A 22,685-nucleotide genomic window follows, 5' to 3' on the forward strand; every position below is an offset into this window, starting at 1 on the left:
GGCAACCGAAAGAAGAAGAAGAAGAGAATGTTTAATAAGTACTAGCCAAAGTGTTGCCTGGGTATAAATAAACAGGGAGGAAAACCTGTCTTTTGAAAATACAGCTTGGCTAAACACAACCCATAATGTGACAAAGACATAATCTTAGATAAAAGCTGTAACCCTGCAATACATGTCCAGATTAATTAAGGAAAAAAATGCATGTAAATATATTGATTTCACTTATTGACCATTATAAAGTTTGTGAGTTGTGATGAGGATATCCTTGTCCTAGTGCACTCCTGCTGCCTGATGGGAATTGTAGCCACTTCGTCAGTTCTGTTTGTTGAGTTGCCCCCCTTTCATTATAACCACTCTTCCCAATATGACATAGAAGCCTATATTAGATAGATACTTTATTAATCCCCAGGGGAAATTCACATAATCCAGCAGCAGTATACTGATACAAAGAAACAATATTAAATTAAATAGTAATAAAAATATTTTAAGTTGGACCAATGGAAAAAGGCACATGCAACATTTTCTGAAAATCATTTCAGCAGTTTTTGTCTGATTTAGCAAACAGACATCCCAAAAGAAGTGGCTTATGATTTTATTTATATAGATTTTCTCTAGGGTTACTTGAGTAATTTCCTAAATCAGAATTTAGGGTTATGCCCAGAGCAATACATATTAAATGAGAATGATTCAATGTTTGACCAGTCTGAGATGGGCCTTAGTTTACCTAAGAAGTCAAATCAAGTCTTGCACAACATTGTCATTTGCTAAACTACTCTTTAGATGTTACAGCAGTAGTGGCTTTTCAGGGCAAATAATCATAAGTTAAAGCATTATAGGCCAACATTTCTTAGTTTGTTCACTTTTTACCAACCAAGTGTTGATATCCGCTGGGAATATGCATAGTATGATTTAAAGACTTAACTCAGGTAGGTTCAATAAAATTTATTAGAGTTGTATCTTCAAACAGTCAACCAGATGTTTTTTATGACTCTGTTTGAAAAAAGGAACATTTTTATTTGGCAAAGTCAAAAGAACCAAGTAATCTAGTTTCGTACTAAGATGTGAAAATATCTCTAGAAAAACTTCTTCTGTAATCTTCTGGCAGGTTATAAAAAACTCTAGATTTATTTTCATCTCGACTCAGAAGTAAACCTTTGAAACCAGCATAATAACCACCTTGCTCATGTTGGTGCTCCACAGTAACTGAAAATCGGTTTGCACTTTGCAGCAGCCTTGTGGCCTCTAGCCATGTCTTACCTAAAGGCACTGCTTCCAACTGGAATGATACATCCTGCCATACGTTTTTAAATAATCTTAACATATCTTCTACTAACTGCTTTGTATAGCCATTTTTCAGAACTTCTTTTGGCCAGCCAGGAGCAATAGTTACAAAAGGAAAAATAGTATTAATTATGTTTACAAGTTTTTCACCTTCAATATAACCCAGAGTGGCAAATCTTCCATGAGAAATATCCATATTTATCCAGATAGGCCTGAAAAGCATGTTGTTTTGGTAGAGATGTTTAAGTAGGGTAAGGGTCAGGTTTAAGACTTTTTGGGACTTGATTTTTAAAAATATACCCCATTTTTTGGAGGAGGATTGGATCATTTCCAAACACTCCTCTAGCCGAAATGGAGTCTCTGAGCCTTCTACTGCAATTCTTTCTTTATGATTTTTCATTGATCCAACTTGTAAAATGATCATTCCACCATCTTCCCCTAAAAATAAAAGAATTATTTAGTGTTTTACTTAAGTTAACATGATGCTCCAACAATATAATATATAAACGTGTCTCAGAATCATCAATAGTTAATTAAATACCACACATTTTCAGTGTTTTGAAATGTCTAAGCAGTGCCAAGCAAGCTAGAGGGCAGAATGACTGGGACAATAAAAGCGCCATAGCAAATCCAAGACCCCTTTGTTACTTTTTTGCTATTTGCAATACTTGTCAATTAAATATAATAAATGTCTAAATGTATTTTTGTCACTATTCAATAGCAAAATAAGGACAAGTCTTATGAGCTATTTTTCTTGCAGAAAAGAACTCTTAAAAGCAATGTGGATATACAGTAAGTAAAATATATTGGACTTGCTGTGTTTTCAGTCTTGATTTTTTATAATACTGTGCACTGTGATGCACTCTGGATCTTAAATTTAATATAAAAATTAAACCTGAAACCTTCTACCCTAAACCCCAAGAAATGGGGTAGCTTATTTTAAATATGTTGGTCAAATGGGTTATGCTGATACCATCATTATTAAATGGTTTATATTCTGACTGATCCCTTGATTTCAAAAAATGTTTTGTTGATAGCAAATTGCAAACAATATTAAAGAATGACCAATCGAAAATATAATGTACTTGAAAACGGCATAGTTATCAAAGTGGTTAGCACTGCAATAATACAGACATCTGTGCAGCTATCAATACTGAGAGTTTAGATTAAATGAACAATCTAAATCGGGCCATTGCAAGTATGGGTACAGTATGTGTCACGATGGACTTCTCCATTACTGCCTCCTGCTTTTATAACCACATATATTGTAAGTTCACTACATTTTTCATTCATTTTTTCAGATTACAAATTGCTGTTTATACTTATCCTGCGAAAGAACCTGTGCAGTTTGGATGTTGAATGTGAGTACTATATTTGCAGGCTAATCGGATAGTAAAGCTTTACGGGGCTATTCAGGCTGGATACTTCTGCTAATGTTGTGTGTAAATTGGAAACTCAGAGCTGCAGTTGCCCACTTCCCATCAAACACTACAAATCTGTTATGTCATCATAATGCTGGTTAAAACTGCAGTGTGTAATATTCAGGGAGAGCCACTCAGCTCTTTAGCTTAATCCATAAGCCCATCAGTGCTAAATAAGCCCATCAGTGCTATTGTTTTGGAGAAGTCAACCATCATGTTAGATAGTAAAGGTGTTGTGAACACAAACTGGGTTCAGTCTGTGCTGCTTGGATATAACCTTCCTGTAATATGTAGAACTTTTATTTTCTTAATTTTACTACATGCTGCAATTTACTTTTTATAAGAAGAATCAGCTTTTGATATTTGAAAGGCATTGTGAGTTTAAAATAACTTGTTATACAGCAGGGTGGAAATGGATATGCTTTGTAGGTACACATCTCCATTACCAGCTTCTCTCCTCCTTTCCTTGCAGGTGCATGTGTATTAAATATAGTGTGTATATGAACTATATGCAAAAAAAAAATGAACCATTTTACTTATTATTTTCTCAAATTAGAACAGTTGTGGCCTTCCAGTCCAACAAGCTTGACAATCCTGTTCAATTAGATTCCCGAAAATAACATTAAGTTGCAATTTGAAAGTCCCTTAAGTCCTCCTCTCGAACAGACAAGTTCAGTCATTTACTCCACGTGTCTGTGGTAACTGCCCTCCGATGCTTGGACAGCGCATATATACAAAATATCCCAGCATTCTTGTGTGCAACTGAAATATGTCAACTCCATTGTGTCCTTTGGTTATTTAGAAACATTCCTTTAAAACCCCAGCAAGAACCCTCTGCACAAGTCGTCTGAGTCAGCCTGTTTTTTTTTCCTTCATATATATATATATATATATATATATACTGTAAATTGTGTATGTGTTATTTATTCCTGACTACAGCACTGCCCTTGGTGTCTGTATAGCATAGAATGGTTGCTTTCCTGATGTCTAGTATTTTGCATAGCATGCTGGTTTCAAAACTACTTAAATCATTATTCTTGACTATTCTTTTGAATTGTGCACTGGTGATCCATCGCTACCTGAATTTAATAACACTGGGTACAGTATATGAGTCTTGTTGCTGATCAAGAGTCTAATAAAATTCTTACTGACAGTAAATGTCTGATGTAAACATGTGGAAAGAGGACTCATTTTTTAATTTATTTTTTACAGAATCACTTCATAGGTCTCAGGTCAGGCCAGTTGAAATCAAACTCCAGTGCAGTACAGTAAAGCCTAAAATGACCTCGTGTTCCAGTAGCTTATTACTCTGTTTATAGACTATATTTAAATCTACTTGTTCTGCTTTCTCTAAATAAATGTTTCTGTAGTTTTCACAATATGCTCAAGTCCTACTTTCATTAAAGCAGAGAATACTATAATGGTTTTTGCTACTTTGTTTTCTTGCTTGTTTTTGTGTTATGAGATGTTTGATTTCGTAAATGGTTAGACACTAGGCAGTAAACCATGCTTATTAATGCACAAAGGGAATTACATACTTGTATTTATTCATTTACGCAGGTAAGTGATCTGTAAATTAAAATTAGTATGTTCAGATTCTGCGCTCTAAAGGCTTAATCATGCAGTAGTGCACGTTTATTTTAATTTAGCATGACCACAGATTGTAAAAAACTAATTTTTACCTTTCAGTATTGATTCAAGTGACTCCTTGTTGTTGATATGGAACCATTCAATATAAAATCCATCAGAGCTCTGAGGTCTGAAATAGTCAATCAGATTTCCTCCCGTGTAAAATCGTCTTGCTCGATTTTTTTTCACTGAAAGATAAGATGTTATATTTGGTAATGAATTCATCATATGCATATATAATATTTTTATAACTGGCAATAAGAGTGTGGAGACACAACTGAAACCATTTATTTTTCTCATATTTATAAGTGAAAACCACCATAGCCATGATGTTATGTGGTGGTGTGTATGTAATGACTTAAATATTTAAAGAGTAATAAATATTCATTGGGCTCAAGTATCAATGGGGTCAATGTCAGCTCAACTGATCTACAGAATATTAGCTGTTTTTTTTTTTGAGCCATCCGTTTAGGGGTATAAAGATTTTCTATTTCGTATTCAATATATACTGCTGCTTGTGTTATTTTGAATTCATTCTTTTTATATATTAAACATGGAACGGTTTTCAGAAAGCATTTTGTAAAACAAGTGTACTTGATTCGGTATTAAAACACCTTATTATTATTATTAAAAACAACAGTTTACTTACAGGCCACTTCTTTAAACATTGATAAAACTGGCTCATAAATATCATAATAGATCTGATCAGGCTGACTGTTGTCTCTTATGAATAGCAGGTCATCTACAGTCACAGGGTCCGCATTTCCTTGCCACAGTGTTAAACTGTACCTAAATAGAAGGGGAAATGAGAGAAAGTTTAGTTGCAAATTTGAATGATGATTTATTACTGTAGATGAGTTATAATTGCAATACACAAATGTATAATGTATTTGTAAACCAAACTTTACCCTTTGCTATACATAAGGCTAATCCATTAGCTGAGGCCTACTTTGGATATGCAGTGATCGCCAGGATAGTGCATTGAATGTAATCTGAATATGCTTTACAGACCATTCACTAAAAGTAATTCAGGGTCAAAAAAGGAGGTTAATTCAAGTAAAGAGTACGACAAATACCCCCTCATCAGAAAAAGGAATACTTACCCCATAAGTTTACATGTAAGCTGTTTTCTTAAAGCAAACTATAGGTGCTGACTCATACTGGTGAGCTTTACAAGTTAGGTACATTAGAAAACCATTTTTTATTTTAATTGAGCCTGAAGCTCCAAACTTGGATTTTGCCGGTACCTGGTTGTCCACATCAAACTCTAAGAGCACAATAACTGTTAAACATTTTCAAAGCTTAAGATTTAACATTGTATTACAGTGCAGGCTTACCGTGGCGACTGTTTCAGCAACCAGCTGACATGTGGCCAGGCTTGTTTAACCATGACAGCTTGCAGTGGGAAGGTGACTTGCTGAGGAAGTTCCTTAATAATCTCGTACATCTTCTCCATCATTCCTCGTGTGTATACACTGTCTGGCACAAAGGGTAAGTACAGAGTCTTCCATCCTGGTGAGATAGTGACGTCGGGAAACTTCACCTGGATGGCATTTATAAACCTAAGTCACAAACCATTATTTTACTTGGGGGGGAAAATATTCTGGATAGTGTTTTGAGTTAGTAGAAGTTTGTATTCTATAGCACAGGTTCTCTGGTTTGGTCCTGGAGGCTCCCTAGCACTACAGGTTTTCATTCCAACCATATTCTTCTTTTCATTGGACTCCTACATTAATTAACCAAGATGGTCCTTCCCAATCTGTGCTTTTGTATCAATTAAGAAATTACAAATGGTTATTTTTTTGAGTGAAGAGCAGGAATTTAGATGCAAACAAGTTATTTTTAGATTTTTGATGTTATGTTAATTTAATTTTTTAAATATTTATAACATTATTTACTAATAAGTACTCAGGTGGATATCACTAAAAAAAAAAAAAAAAGCTGCATTCAAATGTGCCACTTGCCCTGGCAACTGCTATTGTGTCATTAATTGTCTGTATTGAGATATAATTAAGAGAGCAAATACCCAGGAATAGATGTATTAAAAAGAAAATTACATTTGAGCATCAAATTCTTAAATTTGCGTAAATACAAAAATAAAACTAACACGCTTTTGTGAATGCCAGTTAAGATCAATAAATGGGTAAAAAAAATCAAAAAATGAGATCAATTAAAGGTAGAAATGACTTGCTCAGTGTAATTTGGCTGGAACAAAAACCTGCATCCACAGAGTTACTCCTGGACTGAACTTGAGAGCCTGCATTCTGTAGCATAAATTGTAAAATTGCTCTTATTTTGAATAAAACCACTTAGTACAAAAATAGTCACTCCTTGGCCCTTAGACTTGTTTCAATGGGTCAACTACTGTTTAAATCAGTTCTGTGTCTTGATAAGATTTTTCCTTTGTACCGAGTATGTGCTTATGATTCACTATTTTCCAGGATGTACTTTTAAGACTGGTCATGTTTTCAAGAATCAAAGTCTAACGATTGTGTGAAGCGTTTATTCATTTTTCCATGTTCTTAATGTATTTTAAGTAACATACTTATGAATGTACATGGTTATATAATAATGGGATGACACGGTGGCGCAGTGGGTAGCGCTGCTGCCTCGCAGTTAGGAGACCCAGGTTTGCTTCCCGGGTCCTCCCTGCATGGAGTTTGCATGTTCTCCCCTGGGCGCTCCGGTTTCCTCCCACAGTCCAAAGACATGCAGGTTAGGTGCATTGGTGTTTCTAAATTGTCCCAAGTGTGTGCTTGGTTTGTGTTTGTGTGTATGTGCGCCCTGCCCGAGGTTTGTTTACATTTAGTTAGGATATAGCGGGTTGGATAATGGATGGATGGTTATATGATGCCAAGATTCTCAACTGGATAGCTCTGGCTGATTTCTTACTGTTTCCATCTGTCACATTTGGCTTAATAGTTAAGGTACTGCTTTATAAAAGGAACCTGCTGGAGAAACACCTGCTCTCCAATTCACTGTGTGGTCTTTAGTGAGAAGGTTAACCTTTTAGTGCTTCAGATATGAACTCATAAATGTCTGCACTGCTTGACCATTATATTATATCATGTTTAAGAATCACCGAGATGTATATGTGCCATAAGGGTGACCTGGGTGTGCAAGCCCTGATATAATTAAAAATGCAGTAAAGCAATTCATGTATATTAGTATGCAAAACTATACAGTAATCCCTCCTCGATCGGGGTTTGCTCCAGAACCTCCTGCGATAGGTGAAAATCCACAAAGTAGAAACCATATGTTTGTATGGTTATTTTTATATATTTTAAGCCCTTATAAACTCTCCCACATTGTTAACATTATTAGAGCCCTCTAGACATGAAATAACACCCTTTAGTCAAAAGTTAAAACTGTGCTCCATGACAAGACAGAGATGACAGTTCTTTCTCACAATTAAAAGAATGCAAACATATCTTCTCTTTAAAGAAGCGTCAGGAGCAGAGAATGTCAGAAAGAGAGAAAGAGTGACAGAAAAGCAAACAATAAAAAAATCAATACGTGCTGTTGGGCTTTTAAGTATGCCGGCACCGCGATAAAGCAGCCGCAAAGAAGGGAGCAATGTGAAGGTAGTCTTTCAGCATTTTTAGAGTAGCATCAGTATCTTCTAGGCAAACAGCCTCTGTGCAAACAGCCCCTCTGCTCACACCCCCTCTGTCAGGCACAGAGAATGTCAGAGAAAGACCGAGAAAAGCAAACAATCAAGCACCGCTCAGGAAGCATATCGTATATCATTGTGGAGTTTTAGTTAATATGTAATACATGCTCTGATTGGGTAGCTTCTAACCCATCCGCCAATAGTGTCCCTTGTATGAAATCAACTGGGCAAACAAACTGAGGAAGCATGTACTTTACATTAAAAGACCCATTGTCTGCAGAAATCATGAACCAGCAAAAAATCTGTGATATATATTTAGATATGCTTACATTTAAAATCCGCGACGGAGTGAAGCCGCGAAAGTCAAGCGTGATATAGCGAGGGATCACTGTATATGAAAAGAGCACACACAAAACTCCAAGAGGGACCCACATCCCCACCCCTGCTATAATATGCCTATTTCGGCACACTTGAAACTTCACTGGGAAGCTAGCTGATTGATTAGGAAATTGTGTAAAAAGTTCTTTGTATTAGGCCAAGTGGTGCTGATAAGATAAGAAAGTGACATATAATAACCTTGTGCTTATGTAATCATTAACTTATACATTTTACACAATTTAGGTAATGTTCAGAACCCATCCAGATCTTTGACATCAACATACGGACAAGGAGATGAAAGGCATTCAATGGACTCTTATTATAAACCCAGTAGGTCCTGCCATGACTGTTACTTTGCTTTTGCAGAATTTGCTTTGGTTTGTTTTCCTTAAAATTATGCATCTTTGAGTCTGCTGACAGTTCTTTCAGTCAGACTGATTGACTCAATTACATTTGCAGTTTCCCAGTTTTGAACATTGTGCTTATATTCTTGAACACTCCATGACCAATGAGAGCACTACCAGTTGTTTGTACCCCACTGTCATACTTACTTGGTTGCATTGACCACATCTATAAACTGTGGGACATTAGGACCATGAAGAATGTCTGCATTCAGCCAGACTGGCCGGTCAATGTTTACTTTTAAAGACTTCTTGAGTAAAACGTCTAATGATGGGTCAATTGATTCAGTGCTTTTAAAATCCAGCTTAATGCCTGTGTTTATAAAAAAAAAAAAGAAAAAAATATATATATAAACAGGAAGTTGATTTATCAGATATACTGTATTTGTACTGTAGTAACATGCTGACAAAAGGCCAGAGGTCTGTCGATCCAAGTTATACACATTACTGATCTTGTTCTAAATATTATAATGTCTTGTACACTAAAAAAAACAAGTGTCTTGCATTTTTGACCTGATATATACAACATAAATGAATAAACTCCTCTGAAAGCCAAGAATTCTTCCAGCTATCCGTCTCTACAACTAAGAAACATTTGCGATTCCCCATATGATGGCAGTGTGTCAGCAATGCTGGTTTATTACTTACCAATTAAATATGCCAATTCTAATCAGGAATGTGCGTTTTTAATGTTGTAAAAATGAGTACACCCTGTGGCAGACAGCCGGGTCCTATGACCGGCCAGGACACCCCTTCAACATATGTTCCCGGGGAGCAACCACGGGCTGCTCAATACCTCCCCTGGGACGCTTGGTAGCAGCATCCCTGGCTGACGGTGGTGCCTCAGCTTCCCGCTGGGCTCCATGGGAGATGGAATCCTCCACAGCCCGGTTGGGATCTGGGGTGGCTGTCAGGGGGCGTTGCATGGGTTCTGAGCCCGGCTGGACAAGTCTTCAGCCCCACCCGGATGTGCACTTCCGGGTGGGCTATAATGGGGGCCGGCAACCACCACTCAGGGGCCAGAGTCGGGAGGATGAGGTTACCTGGGTGGAGTGGTGGTGCAGGAGAAGAAGTGTGTGGTATATTGGTGTTTTGGGACTGTGTTGTGGCTGGGGGGCATGAAGAAGTCTCTTTATTTTATACATGGCTCCGTGTCCATCTGTGTCGGGTCAGGCGCCTTTTGTTACAAGCCTTGCGAATTGTATAATAATACTCCAAGTCTAGTTTAGGGTGATTGTCCAGAAAAGTGGTGTTTTGAACCTTCATCACACTCAAATGGGTATAATCAAGTTTATCTTCTCGAGTTGTACTTCTCCCACTGAATGACACCTGGGCCTAATGCTAACCACAGGAGAGAATTATCTCATTACACAAAAAATGACAAGGGAATCCGAAGATCATAAATTACTGGTATTAATCCAAAATATATTGGCAATGATGACTGAGAGTTCAAAAAGTATGGACATGTGATTAGCACCCTGAAACATTCAGGATGTCGTCGTAGCCCTTCATTGCATTCGAGTTTACCCCGAAGCCCCCCCTTTTTTAACTGTGAAATGTACAAGAAAATCTCATATCAAGTGCCTTGGAGCTGCACAAAGTCTCGTCTCACAGAGTCCGACACACCATGCATGGAAGTGGAATGCATTGTTGTAGTATGCACAAGAAGACAAAACACAAGAAGGCCTGTTTAGTCTTGGCCAAGACTCATATTAACAAAGTAGAAGACTTTTGGATGATTTTTTTTTTTTTAAACATCTGATGGTGCCCAAAACGTATGACATTGCTAGGGGCTGGAGTAAGGTGGGATATGTGTGATGGTAGAGTTCTTGTATGGGGATGGATGAGTGCTCAAATGTTTTGAGAATTGTGCTTCATCGATGTCATCAGGAATTTAGATTGTACTACAAAATCTTGAAAGAAAACATACTCCATTCTCTCCATACCCTGGGTCACTGGACAAATTTTGATTGTGACAATGACCTGAAATATTGTTCCAAGGCCACAGCTACGCTCTTAAGAAGAAAAGGTAAAGGTGAACATGAAAGTGCCTCAGAACGCCTGTGGGGAACTTTAAGGACATATTGCCAAGCAGTCAAGATCAGAAGCGAGTTGAAATGGGACAGACATGACAACATGCTGGATCAGTGCAGTCCCAAAAGGTGGTAATGGACATATTCAGTACTACAATATTACCTATTTGTAACAAGGATGTACTCGTTTTCGCCACTCTCGATTTAAGCACTTTCACCCTAATTTATTTGTTTTACATGTATTGATGATGTATCTTTCGATGTTAAATACAAGTTTAATAAACGTAATATTTATTTTTTTCAAGAACTGTCACAATTTAGATATAGAAATATATCTGTGTTCATACAGGGTGTACTCATTTATGCTGTTCCTGTACATTATAAATGTTTTTTTTTTAATAAAAGGGATGCGGAGCTGAAGCTGGGGACCAAGGCATGAGCCAGCACCCCTTTCCAGGTAGCCTGCTGTATATTTGCATATGCCATGCTCATTTAAAATGGGGAATCGCCTAATGTGCACCCCTTTAGGATATGCAACACACACACAATTGATCATTATCAGCAGTAAAATAGCAAACAAAACGACATTCTTGAACTCTTGCAGTCCTATTGTGGGTTGTGGTGGCGGCACAGTTTCTGTCCCAGGCCACACTAGAATAGATGCCAGTCCACGGAGGACTTGGAGTCCTTGGGGTGCCCCAGCCAGCATGATTATTCCAGTTTATCTAGGCACATTATGCTTAAATGAGATTGAAAACAATGCAGCCTTCACCTGTCTTGTAAAAGGAGCTATGCATTTTCACGTTGGGGAAAGAAGATGGGATTAAAGTGTGAAGTGAGGCCGCACTAAAAGCCTTGAGCACTCTGTCATTTATCATGCCATTCTGAGGACATCTTACTCTGACTGACTATTCTGACATTTAATATAACTAGGGCACAATTTCAATTTGTATTTTACCAGAGTAACAATTTTATACGAACGGCACGTTGGGGCAGTGGGAGTGCTGCTGCCTTGCAGTAATTAGGCCATGGTTCACATCCTGGGTCCTCCATGCGTGGAGTTTGTATGTTTTCCCCCCAATGTCTGCTTGGGTTTACTTCAACTGTTCAAAGACATATGAGTAAGATGAACTGGCAACTCTAAACTGGCCCAAGTGTGTGTGTCCTGCGATTGACTGGCCCACTGTCCAGGGTTTGTTCCTGCCTTGTGCCCTATGCTACCTAGGAGAGGCACCAGCAATCTCTGCGACCCTTCTGAGCAATTGTGATTTAATTCTGAGCAATTGTGATTTAACAGATGATTTAAATTAGTTTCATTCAGTCAGTTTCGCAGTATGCACCATCACTTCTTTAGTTATTTGCTATAAGGCAGGTAGGTCTCTGGATTGCTGCTTCCTCAACTGTACTCTGTCTTCTGGTCTTCTTTTTTTATTTGTTGGTTGAATTTACCATCTTTTAGATACAATATGCCCTGCCTTGGACCTCCTCTGGATTAATTTCCTCCAGTTTACACTCCAGCACTATTTTTAACACTCCATCGCCTCTTAGTACATATGTCCCTTCCAGTTGTATTGCCTTCTCACTGTTTCCGTCATGCTCCTTCTTTCACCAGTCCTTTCCAGCACTTCCTCATTAGATAATTTATCCATCCAACTAATCTTTTCCATCCTTCTCCATAGCCACAGTTCAAATGCTTCCAATCTCAGCATTGTCCATGTCTGTACTCCATATGGTGCAACACTCCTCATTACTGTTGTTATTCTCTTCTTCAGTGTTCTGTTAGCAATTGTCATTTTGTGTTGAACGTTGCTTTTCCCATTCATATGTGTATTTTTGCTTTTCACTTCTTCTATCCCTTTGCAGCATACTTCTGAAATATTTAAAGAATGCTTTCTACTTCTTCCAGGATGTGTTCTTCAATTTTTATTATTACTGGTTTCATCATTCTTTTTTTTTTTTTTTGATAGACGCGTCACTTTTGTTTTCTTTATATTGATCTTCATTCCATACATCTTACACATGTAATCTAGTTTTTTCATTAGTATCTGTTATCTTTTTTCATTGCTTGATGATGATTGTTTTATTGTCTGCCAATCTTACGGATGTAATCCATCTTTCTCCAGCTTCTGCCCCCGGCTTGTCATTTGCCAGTACTTCCTGAACTATTCTCTCAGCGCAGATGTTAAACAGGATTGGTGAGAGTGAACATCCCAGTTACCTTCTCCTGTTTGACAGGCCTCTGTTAGTCCATTTCTGGTTCATACTTTTGCTGAATGGTTCTTGTATAGGTTCCTTATTAGTTTTCTGTCCAACCAATCTAATCCTAAGTGTCTCAGTGTTCCTAGCAGTTTTACCAACAAAAACACAAGACTAAAATATACAATAACAATTATAAATTAAGTGTTTTAGCAAATTAATGCCATCAAAGGTGTAAAACAAATCTGACAGAGCACTGTCAAACTGAATATGTTGTATGCATCCTGGGCCAAAAACATTAAAGTTGCATGAAACAGGAAAGGTGGCCATCAGGCAATGGATGATGGCATCACACCAATTGCTCTTGCTGAATATTTTAACAATTTTTAAAATGACGCAAGTTAGGACAACATTACAGGATGTAATAAAGCTGTTTACTGCTCCATTAAGACATTTAAAAAGCATTGATTCATTTTGCTGCTGTTTTAATAAAGTTGGTGTAGATCTTGTATGTCAGTAAAACGCACTGCCTTTTCATTCACCACAGTCGCCCTCCTGCTGCCACGTCTTTTCAACCACCATCTTAACATCTGGGGTTAGGGTTAGGGTTAGGGAAACCTGCTGTTTCAGAGCATGAAATAATGTTGATTCCTAAAACTGTCATCACCTTGATACTGTTCTGTATTACTGACTTCTGTACCCTGAGGGGAATTCATGAAGTGAATTTAAACTGTAAACTCCTGTTTGGGTCTGAGGAACACATAAGGTAAATAAAGCCATGGGGAAGCCTACCTTTCCTAGTGTTGAGGACAGTGTCCAGCCATTCTTGGAGTGTGTTATCGCTGTAAACGTCTGGTGGGTGCGCCATGATGGGGATATCGGTCTCTTGGGCTGTGTTGTAGCCTTCTACATTCACATCGGCTTCAAGGACCAGTGCTGTACCTGAATAAAAGAAAAGCGGTCAACTGCAATTAACAAGGGAGTGTATCAGGAAGACAGCGTCTTTAACTAAGCTGCCACGTGTCCATGCTCAGCTGATATATGCTCATCCACTCCTGCATGTGTCATCGAGTGCAGCACAAATGTGCTGTGAAAAAGTAAAGCAGGAATTATTTTTCCATAGTAGACTGACAGTGGAAAGAAGATTAACACTGAAAGGAGGCATATTTTGATTAAAGCATTGATTGAAAATTCATGTTTGTAGTCTGAAAACACCTCAACCTCTGATGCTTTCTGGGCAGAGCTGGAGAAGTCTGCTTTAGTGTAGCTGGTGTGTTTAAAATGCAAAGCCCGCTGATTGGGCTGCCTTCAAAAACTGCAGAAGTATCTTACTGTTTAGAGCCTGCTGCAGCTCCATTTTTTTGTTAGCCGCATGATACCAGGACACCAGAAGCCCATCTTTCTCTTGAATGTCGCCAGAATTCATTAGGTAATCCAGAAGATCTCCATTTGTAGGGAACGGGGGTCCAGGCACTGGATCTAAGGACACAAGAGAGACAGAGTCACAGAAATGAAACTGTAAAAGGTGCACCAGTGGCGACAACAAAGAGACATGTGAGGTCTGTCTCTTTCCCTCTTAACTACAGGCTTTTAGCATCTACTGAAACTGATACGACTGTATTGAACTGCAAGGAGGAAGTCTGATAGAGAAAGGAACAAACAATGCTTTGTGCAGTTGTGTGGAAGCCAAAATGTTTGAAAACTGAGGCTAAAGACACTGCAACCATTCACTTTTCTTACAAACTATTAGGGAAATTAAAACCTGAAGCCCAGAAATGGCATAAAGTGCAAGGAGTGCTGCTTTTCATGCTTGTTGTTGCATGTGTGCAGTACAATGAATTTCTTACTCACATGTGTCTTCATACCCCAAACAGCATACTTTGTATACAATATTTATATAAAGTGTAGAGAGCAGGATTTTGTTTGTAGCATACTGGCCATGTTGGCTATCACAGGAATAAATACTTGGACTTTATTACGTTTCAGTCCGATATCGCTGAGCCTTCTTAAACCAGGTTTAGAGTTGTCAAAGGCCTGAAGAGGTGAGGCCACAGCAGGTGGTTGTCAATCTAGTAACTCATGTCTTTGTGTTTTGAGTGAAAACCAGGACACGTACAACAAAGTGCTGGGCTCTATCAGCAGACATGAGAAGTTTGCATGAGATGTTTAATACAGACGCACATTCTGGACTACTGCTTGATGACTGTCCTGACCATCTGGTTCCTCCATCGTATCCTGATGCCCTACTTGCACAGAACAATGTTAGACTTCAGTAGTAAGGAATGTATCGGGTAAGCTGATTTGGGTTTTAATACAGTCCTGTTTATCATGGTATCATGTAGTGGTAATGTGTTGCATGTTAGTATGAAAAGCAAGTTAAAATTTTAGTGTACTCTGTATACCTAACAACTTGAAAGATGTCACAGGGTAAGTGTAGACATTCTGATGGCTACCTTATGTGTACAACGTAATAGGAAATTAATATCTAACAGCAGGTTCCATCTGTGGACACAAGCTGGACCTGCTGTAGTTAAACATTAATACCTTTAAATGTTAGCCCATGGTACACCTGAGCAGGTCCGACCAAATCATACTGCCACGTACAAGCCTGTTATCAGATGACAGCAGCTCTCTATTATCCATGTCAGACGTTCTTTTGCGTGTTTAGGGGATTGTGCTTTGTTATACGGTATATCTCTTTCCCGCATACTAGTGCATGCAGTGTGGTGTAGTGGTTAAGGCTTTGGACTTCAAACCCCTATTTTGTGTGTTCAGATCTCTCTAGTGACACTGTGTGACCATGAACAAATGACTTGACCTGCCTGTGCTCCAACTGGGGAAAAAAATGTAACCAATTGTATCATAATGTTGTAAATTGCCTTAGATGAAGGTGTCAACCAAATAAGCACATGTAAATGTTATAATGTTTGTTTTTTCTTGACCTTCTGTAAAGTTTTAATTCTCCCCTTTGGAACAAATAAAACTATTGTGGGGCATAAGAGGGCACAAGCAAGCAAAAATGACGGCTTGGAGCCCTGGGAAGTGGCCAGCCTGGCCCTGAGAGAGGAATTACTCCTATATAATTGTTACCATCCATCCATTATCCAACCCGCTATATCCTATCACAGGGTCATGGTGTCTGCTGGGGCCAATCCCAGCCAACACAGGGTGCAAGGCAGGAACAAATCCCGGGCAGGGTGTTACTCCCATATATATTCTTGTTCAAAAAAGGACTTCCCAACCATTCATCTAAAATGTGGTGTAGCTTGGATCAAGTTATAAGCTGTGCGCTTTAAATTTCTAATTTTCTTAGTAACTTTCCCCTGTCTGTAGGATGGTTTACTACTTGTTTGCTGTCTTATCTACATGAGCCTGGGAATCTTTGTCTAGTCAGAGTTGATACAGTAGAATGGTGAGTTCACTTGCTTCTCCTCAATAGATCTATTGAATGAAAAAATATCCACCTTTATACAACATTTATTTATATAGCACATTTTCATACAAATAATGTAGCTCAAAGTGCTAACAAGGGGTGTAATGATGGTGTCCAGTTGTTTTGTATCTGTCATTCCAAAAGATGGTGCGTCACAAACAATAACACTGCTTTTATGAATCCCATACAAAATGGCATATGACAGAGACATATGCATTGCATGGCGTACTGCAAACTTTAATGCTCAGGTCTAAATTGATTACTTAAATTCCATGCATGCAGGGGATGGGATTAAGTGTATGGAGGAATATTTCGGACAAAATGAAATAAATAAATAAATGCGTAAATAAATAAAAGTACTGTGAAATGTGAGCATAAATAAATAAATGTGTCATGAAATGAGAGCCTTAATAAATAAATATGTCATGAAATGAGAGCATAAATAAATGAATGCGTCACGAAATATGTTTTTCGTTGCTTATTTATTTATTTCATTTTGTCCGTAACATTCCTGCAAACCGTCATGAAATACGGCTTTAAATAAAACTGTCACTTTCACTCGTCAAAGTTGAGAGGGTGGGCAATAACACGCCCTCTAGTTACTGATTGGTGAATCGATAGCACAAGAATTAATTGGAAAAATGCTTACTACTGCCGATGATATGGATTCTGCGAAGATATTACGTATTTCAGAGAGAGAATTGAAGATTTATCGGAAGAAATTACAATGTTGGCGGCCCTTTTAGAATCCGATATAGATGAAAATGTTTTTGAAAATATCGAAGAACAGGTGGAACGGAGTCGACTACACTCCAGTTCAGGTGATGCAGTACCCTGCTCTGGACGTCCATCCTTTGACATTCCAGCTGAGTCAATAGAACACCTTCTGTTATGCGGTTTAAAAGTACGACAGATTACAGATCTATATGGTGTATCGGAGAAGACGATCACAATGTGAATGAGCCAGTCTGATATATGTAAACTGCAACGGCTGTATTAGTTTAGGTAATTTTACATGGAATGCCCAACGCAGCTCCAACTAATAATTTAGAACTGAACAACTTTACCACTGATCAGAGCTGTACAGTTGTTTGAAAAAGTAGCTGCGAATATGCAACTGACTTTATACTCGTAAAACAAGGGTCAAATACTCAGTTCTAAAAGGGCCGCCAACATTGTAATTTCTTCCGATAAATCTTCAATTCTCTCTCTGAAATACGTAATATCTTCGCAGAATGCATTTCATCGGCAGTAGTAACCATTTTCTAATTAATTCTTGTGCTATCGATTCACCAATCAGTAACTAGAGGGCGTGTTAGAGCCCACCCTCTCAACTTTGACGAGTGAAAGTGACAGTTTTATTTCAAGCCGTATTTCATGACGGTTTGCAGGAATGTTACGATTAAAATGAAATAAATAAATAAGCAACGAAAACATATTTCGTGACACATTTATTTATTTATGCTCTCATTTCATGACACATTTATTTATTTATGCTCACATTTCACAGTACTTTTATTTATTTACGCATTTATTTATTTATTTCATTTTGTCCAAATATTCCTCCATATAAGTGGTCTTCGAAAATAATATGGTATACACACATTCACAAATACCATACCCTTTGCAGTATGATTTTAGAGCATATATAGAAAAGAAATCTATAACAGATAATGATAACCGGCAGAATCTAGCCGCTGTGCAGCTTCAAAATGGAAAGACAACAGGAACTAAAATAGGACTGGAAACACACTAAGCTGTGGATTGCATTGTATCATACTCTTTTGCCTTTATTTCTTGTTTGTGTTGAGGTTTGAACTAACTCTTTTATTAAGCAGTTTCCTATTCCAGCGCTTTCTGGTATATGTCACTGTACTGTATTTTATTTCAAACAACCACTTAATAAATTACATTCTTTCCCTGCCATGCTGGAGCTTTGCATATGGTTTTTCAGTTGCAGAGCCTATCCAGTTGGCTATGGAGGAATATTTAGGCCAAAATAAATAAATGGCTTGTGAAATGTAACATAAAAACACAATACATGTACTCACTTAGAGCTTGCCCTCAACTTTGACAAGTGAAAATGACTTTCATGTTGTAGGCAGTGTAACTGAAATAAATAAAAATAAAGAAATAGGCAACAAAAACATGTTTCATGACACATTGATATATGTATGTTCTCATATTGGTTTTATTTATTTGCTTTATTTTATTTTGTAGTACATATTCCCCAGTAGTAACTTTACAAAAGTATTGGATGGACAAAATATAATGGATTGATTAAAATAAGAATTACAATTTTAAAGAAATTAAGACAATTTATAACAAACAAGTATTAAATAACCTAGAAAGAAGAGGTTTGGATGACAGTCAGGAACAGGCCGGCTTGGTGGGTAGTGCATGCACGTCCCGACATATTTGGGGTCGTGGGAGGAAGAAAAAGTGGGGTTAGTCCCGTCCTCACCTAAACACATCATTTGTGTCTGCTGTATACTGTGGCTGCTTACCTTCGATGACTTTTGGTGGTGCCACGTATGATTTGGCGTTTTTAGTGTTAAGCAAACTGCAGATTATAATACAAGCTTTTTTTGTTATAAATGAACTATAATCTGACATGTCAATACTTTTAGTATTACGGTAGTAAACACTGAGAGAGTCCTATAAACTATTAACGTGATTCGAAACCTTTTAGAATTTCAAATGTCACCATCTAAAGAGTTGCAATGGTTGTTAGTGATGCCCTTCGTTGCTCTTTGAGCTGCCTTTTGTAACCAAACGACCAGCCTCCGCGGTCTCGGGCATTACAGCAGCCCTGCGCCCATCCCGCGCGCGTTCCCAAGTATTACGGCGGATTTTTCAATGCAATCTTGTTTATCGTGGCGACGCATTGCATGTTGGGAGGACTTGACTCTGGTCTACACACGTGACAGTACTAATAGTCCTACGTACCATCCGCGTGCTGTACAAATCCATTTTGGGATTTATTTACAGCGTAGCACTATATTAAGAATTGCAAGCACAGCTCAATGGACACTTGGGTTGGTCACTTGCCGAGTGTCGTCTGCATGTTCTCTCGTGCTTGTTTGGTTTGTTCTCCGGTATTCCAAATTTGAAATTAGACCGGGATGACCTCGAGCTGCCCGCGACAGATTTCTGGAATAAACTGTCAGAGAAGACGATTTAATCAGGTGCATAGCTACTAGTGCGCAAAATGTGCTCCGTGCAGTTTAGAAGGCGCACGTCTTGTCCGTGCAAACAGATTAATTTAATTACTGAACACGTTAAAACCCATTAACCACGGATTGCTTCTACAGCTGGACATTACCGGCGTCTGATTCGTCCAACAGCCTTCTTTCTTTTCATAGTTTTTAAAAGTCGGGGCTGGGTAAGAATGAACCGTTAATGCCGATCCAGAAGTCCTTAAAGGCGTATTACAGCTGATCAATCTTGTATAATCCATCGCCCTTTTTTTTTTTTTATAAAATTTGGATTAATCGGGTGTTTGAATGAAAAGTTATTTTATCTTATAGGTCTAACATACCTTAAATAGGAAATAAAGAAAAACAGCTCAGGTTAGGAAAATACAATTTCTGAAAGCAGACTGCTGATCTTGTGATAATGCGATAACTTGGGGTGTGGCTGCAGTTGCACAAAAAGATAAGCGTAGAAAACTTTTGGTTAGAATCCCCAGAATGTATTTATTTAGTCATTTATTGGCACATTAACAATGTACGTTTTCTTCCTAACTTCAATCTTAAAATAGCGGAGCGGCACCTTCCGCCGCCACCTGCGACCGCTGTTCACCCCTCAAGTCACTCGGTCGCGTTTAAAAGTTCACGAAACTGCAGTTCAGTAGTTCGGAGACCCCGAAAACCCCCGTTGTGCGATGATCCCCGTAAAATACTGAACCAAAATGAACCGCAGAACTAGACACAAATAGCATCACTAAAAAACAATCAGCACTTTTTTTATAGTCTTTGGAAATGTCATACCCCGCTACTATTACACTGTAACCGATCATCCCTTCAGTAGCGGGCACTTGTAACGGTCAATATAAAAACAGTAATTAGGTTTACTTCCGTGCCACATCGATGGAATAATAGTCAACTCCTTGAAAACAATAGGAAAGTACAGACACAGAAATAAAAATGTAACAAAGTTGAACAAAACAAGAGTGTGAGAATCCAGCTACTGGTAACGAGCGCAGCGCCCCTTTGTCAAATTTATAGGCACAGGTATACAGCTAAAACTCCAATAAGAGACTAATAATAATTTCCACGGCGCGGCTAACGGGCGTATCGACTGGTGCTCACCTTGTCATTCAAGTCACCTTGTCCGCTCAGCAATTGGAGGATTTTGTTTTTCCTCTAACTTTGATCACGTGCACAAATACACATTATGTTTTTGAAATATGTTCTTATTTCATCTCCCTCATAAACACACAAACGTACTTTACCTGTTGAGTTGTGCCTGTTGATAAGAAACACTGTGACTGATCCGATGATCACCGTGGCCACGACTGCGAGCGTCACCATGACTCGGGCGGTGCAGAATGCGCAGGGTTGTGATTTTTCATCCGTTTCCATTGTTTATATCCGGCGCCGAAGCCACTGACTCATCCAACGCTCCCGGTTCTATAAATACGGGTTCAGATTACTTCGCACGGCTCTCTCTTCTCTGCAGGTTCACACCGGGCAGCCATTCCCCCTTCAGCCGGTAAATGTGTGCGGCGTAGCGGCAGATGGACGAGGTGTAGCCGATCTACTTATCGGCAGTGCTGACGAAGGGTCTGCCACAAAACAAACGGGAACATATTTCAGTCTGTTGTAAATATTACTTTTTTAACACACATCTTAAGTACAGATTTTACTTTAACAAATACAAACGCACACTTTGATGTCCGTGTATCAGGCTCAAGTTCCATCCCGCATGTGAAATTCAAACTACGCGTTGGATTTCAGGGTCGCGGGGATCCGGCGCCTACCCAGACAGCATGCGGAGGGCTGTTGGCCTGAACAAAGGGGCCGGTCACTCGGACACTGGGCTGATTTATGAAAGTAACGGGAGCTGGAGACGAACGTGCAAACTCCATGCAGAGATTGTGCCCGTCGGAACAGGAACCCCGATACGAGGAGAGATTCGATTCAATTCATTTCGGTTCCGTTTAGATTTATAGGCTATAGCGTCATTCACCGAGTGCAGGCACAGGTCGCAGTAATAAGTTTACAAGTCCAATTCCGTAAAGACAAATTCGATCAAACACGCAGGGAGATGCATTTCTAACTGATGTGGCAGCAGCGCCGCCGAGTTATCCAAATCTATTGTTACACAACTAGAACTCAAAGGGCACAGGATTTATTTTAAAATGATTACATCTTGCCTGATGAAGGGGCCTGAGTTTCCTCGAAAGCTTAATAAAAAATAATCGAAAGTAAAATAAGGGTTGCAAGGTGGCTCAGTGATCAAGAAGGCTGTCTTTGAATGCCACCTTGGTCACTGCCACTGGGGAGTTGCGTTAACTTCATGAGTACCAAAGTTGAGCCAACCACATCAGCTGGCAGGTCCTGACTAGTCCAACATGAGTGAAGTTAGGTGGTCCTGTGATGAACTGGCACATGTCCAGTGCAGATTCCTTTACTGGTGGAGCCCTGCCATCTTGGAATGCATAGTCATATGAATTAAAAAACACAAAAGACTTAACCAGATTTAGGTTCTGGTAACCCTAAATCAGGTGAGGGCACTCTAAGGCTTTTACAATTTAAGAATGCATTTTAACGCGTTTGATTAAAACACCAGATTCAAGTTTGTCAGACTTTAGTGGAATTCTTTTTTCGATGTGTGCCCGTAGTTCCCGGCGCCACATTCCATATTAAAAATAAGACACGACTGTGGACTTTGCACATCCTCCCCATGTCTTGGTGGCCTCTTCCTCTCTGGTAGATTGTTCATGCCAAAATGAAATGCAATCCACTGTGTTAACGACATTGCAGTGCATGAGAATGTGGCGCATTTAATGTTGGTATGCTTTTAATGTACAATAATTAAAAAAGTATATCAACCAAATGATTGATTGTTTTTCACTATGGCACAATATTTACATGTCCGTTTAAATTAAATACGTACATTTAATTTAAGGGGACTTGAGGGTGAACAGCGGTCGCAGGTGGCGGCGTAAGGTGCCGCTCCGCTATTTTAAGATTGAAGTTAGGAAGAAAACGTACATTGTTAATGTGCCAATAAATGACTAAATAAATACATTCTGGGGATTCTAACCAAAGATTTCTACGCTTATCTTTTGTG

General features: G+C 38.7%; 1 protein-coding gene across 1 annotated transcript; it reads right to left on the bottom strand.

Moving 5' to 3' along the window:
* Positions 1-927: 927 nt before the first annotated feature.
* fam151a (family with sequence similarity 151 member A) lies at positions 928-21,370 on the bottom strand. Its single transcript, XM_039734995.1, has 9 exons — positions 21,276-21,370; positions 20,842-21,174; positions 14,285-14,431; positions 13,745-13,894; positions 8,874-9,036; positions 5,669-5,893; positions 4,981-5,120; positions 4,385-4,519; positions 928-1,719 (listed from the first exon to the last, which is right to left on the bottom strand). The coding sequence occupies exons 2-9, from the start codon at positions 20,969-20,971 to the stop codon at positions 1,055-1,057; spliced, it is 1,755 nt and encodes a 584-aa protein (XP_039590929.1). The 5' UTR covers positions 20,972-21,174; positions 21,276-21,370; the 3' UTR covers positions 928-1,054.
* Positions 21,371-22,685: the final 1,315 nt, after the last annotated feature.

This window comes from Polypterus senegalus, chromosome 14 (genome assembly GCF_016835505.1).
Source record: "Polypterus senegalus isolate Bchr_013 chromosome 14, ASM1683550v1, whole genome shotgun sequence".
NCBI classification, from domain to species: Eukaryota; Metazoa; Chordata; class Cladistia; order Polypteriformes; family Polypteridae; genus Polypterus; species Polypterus senegalus.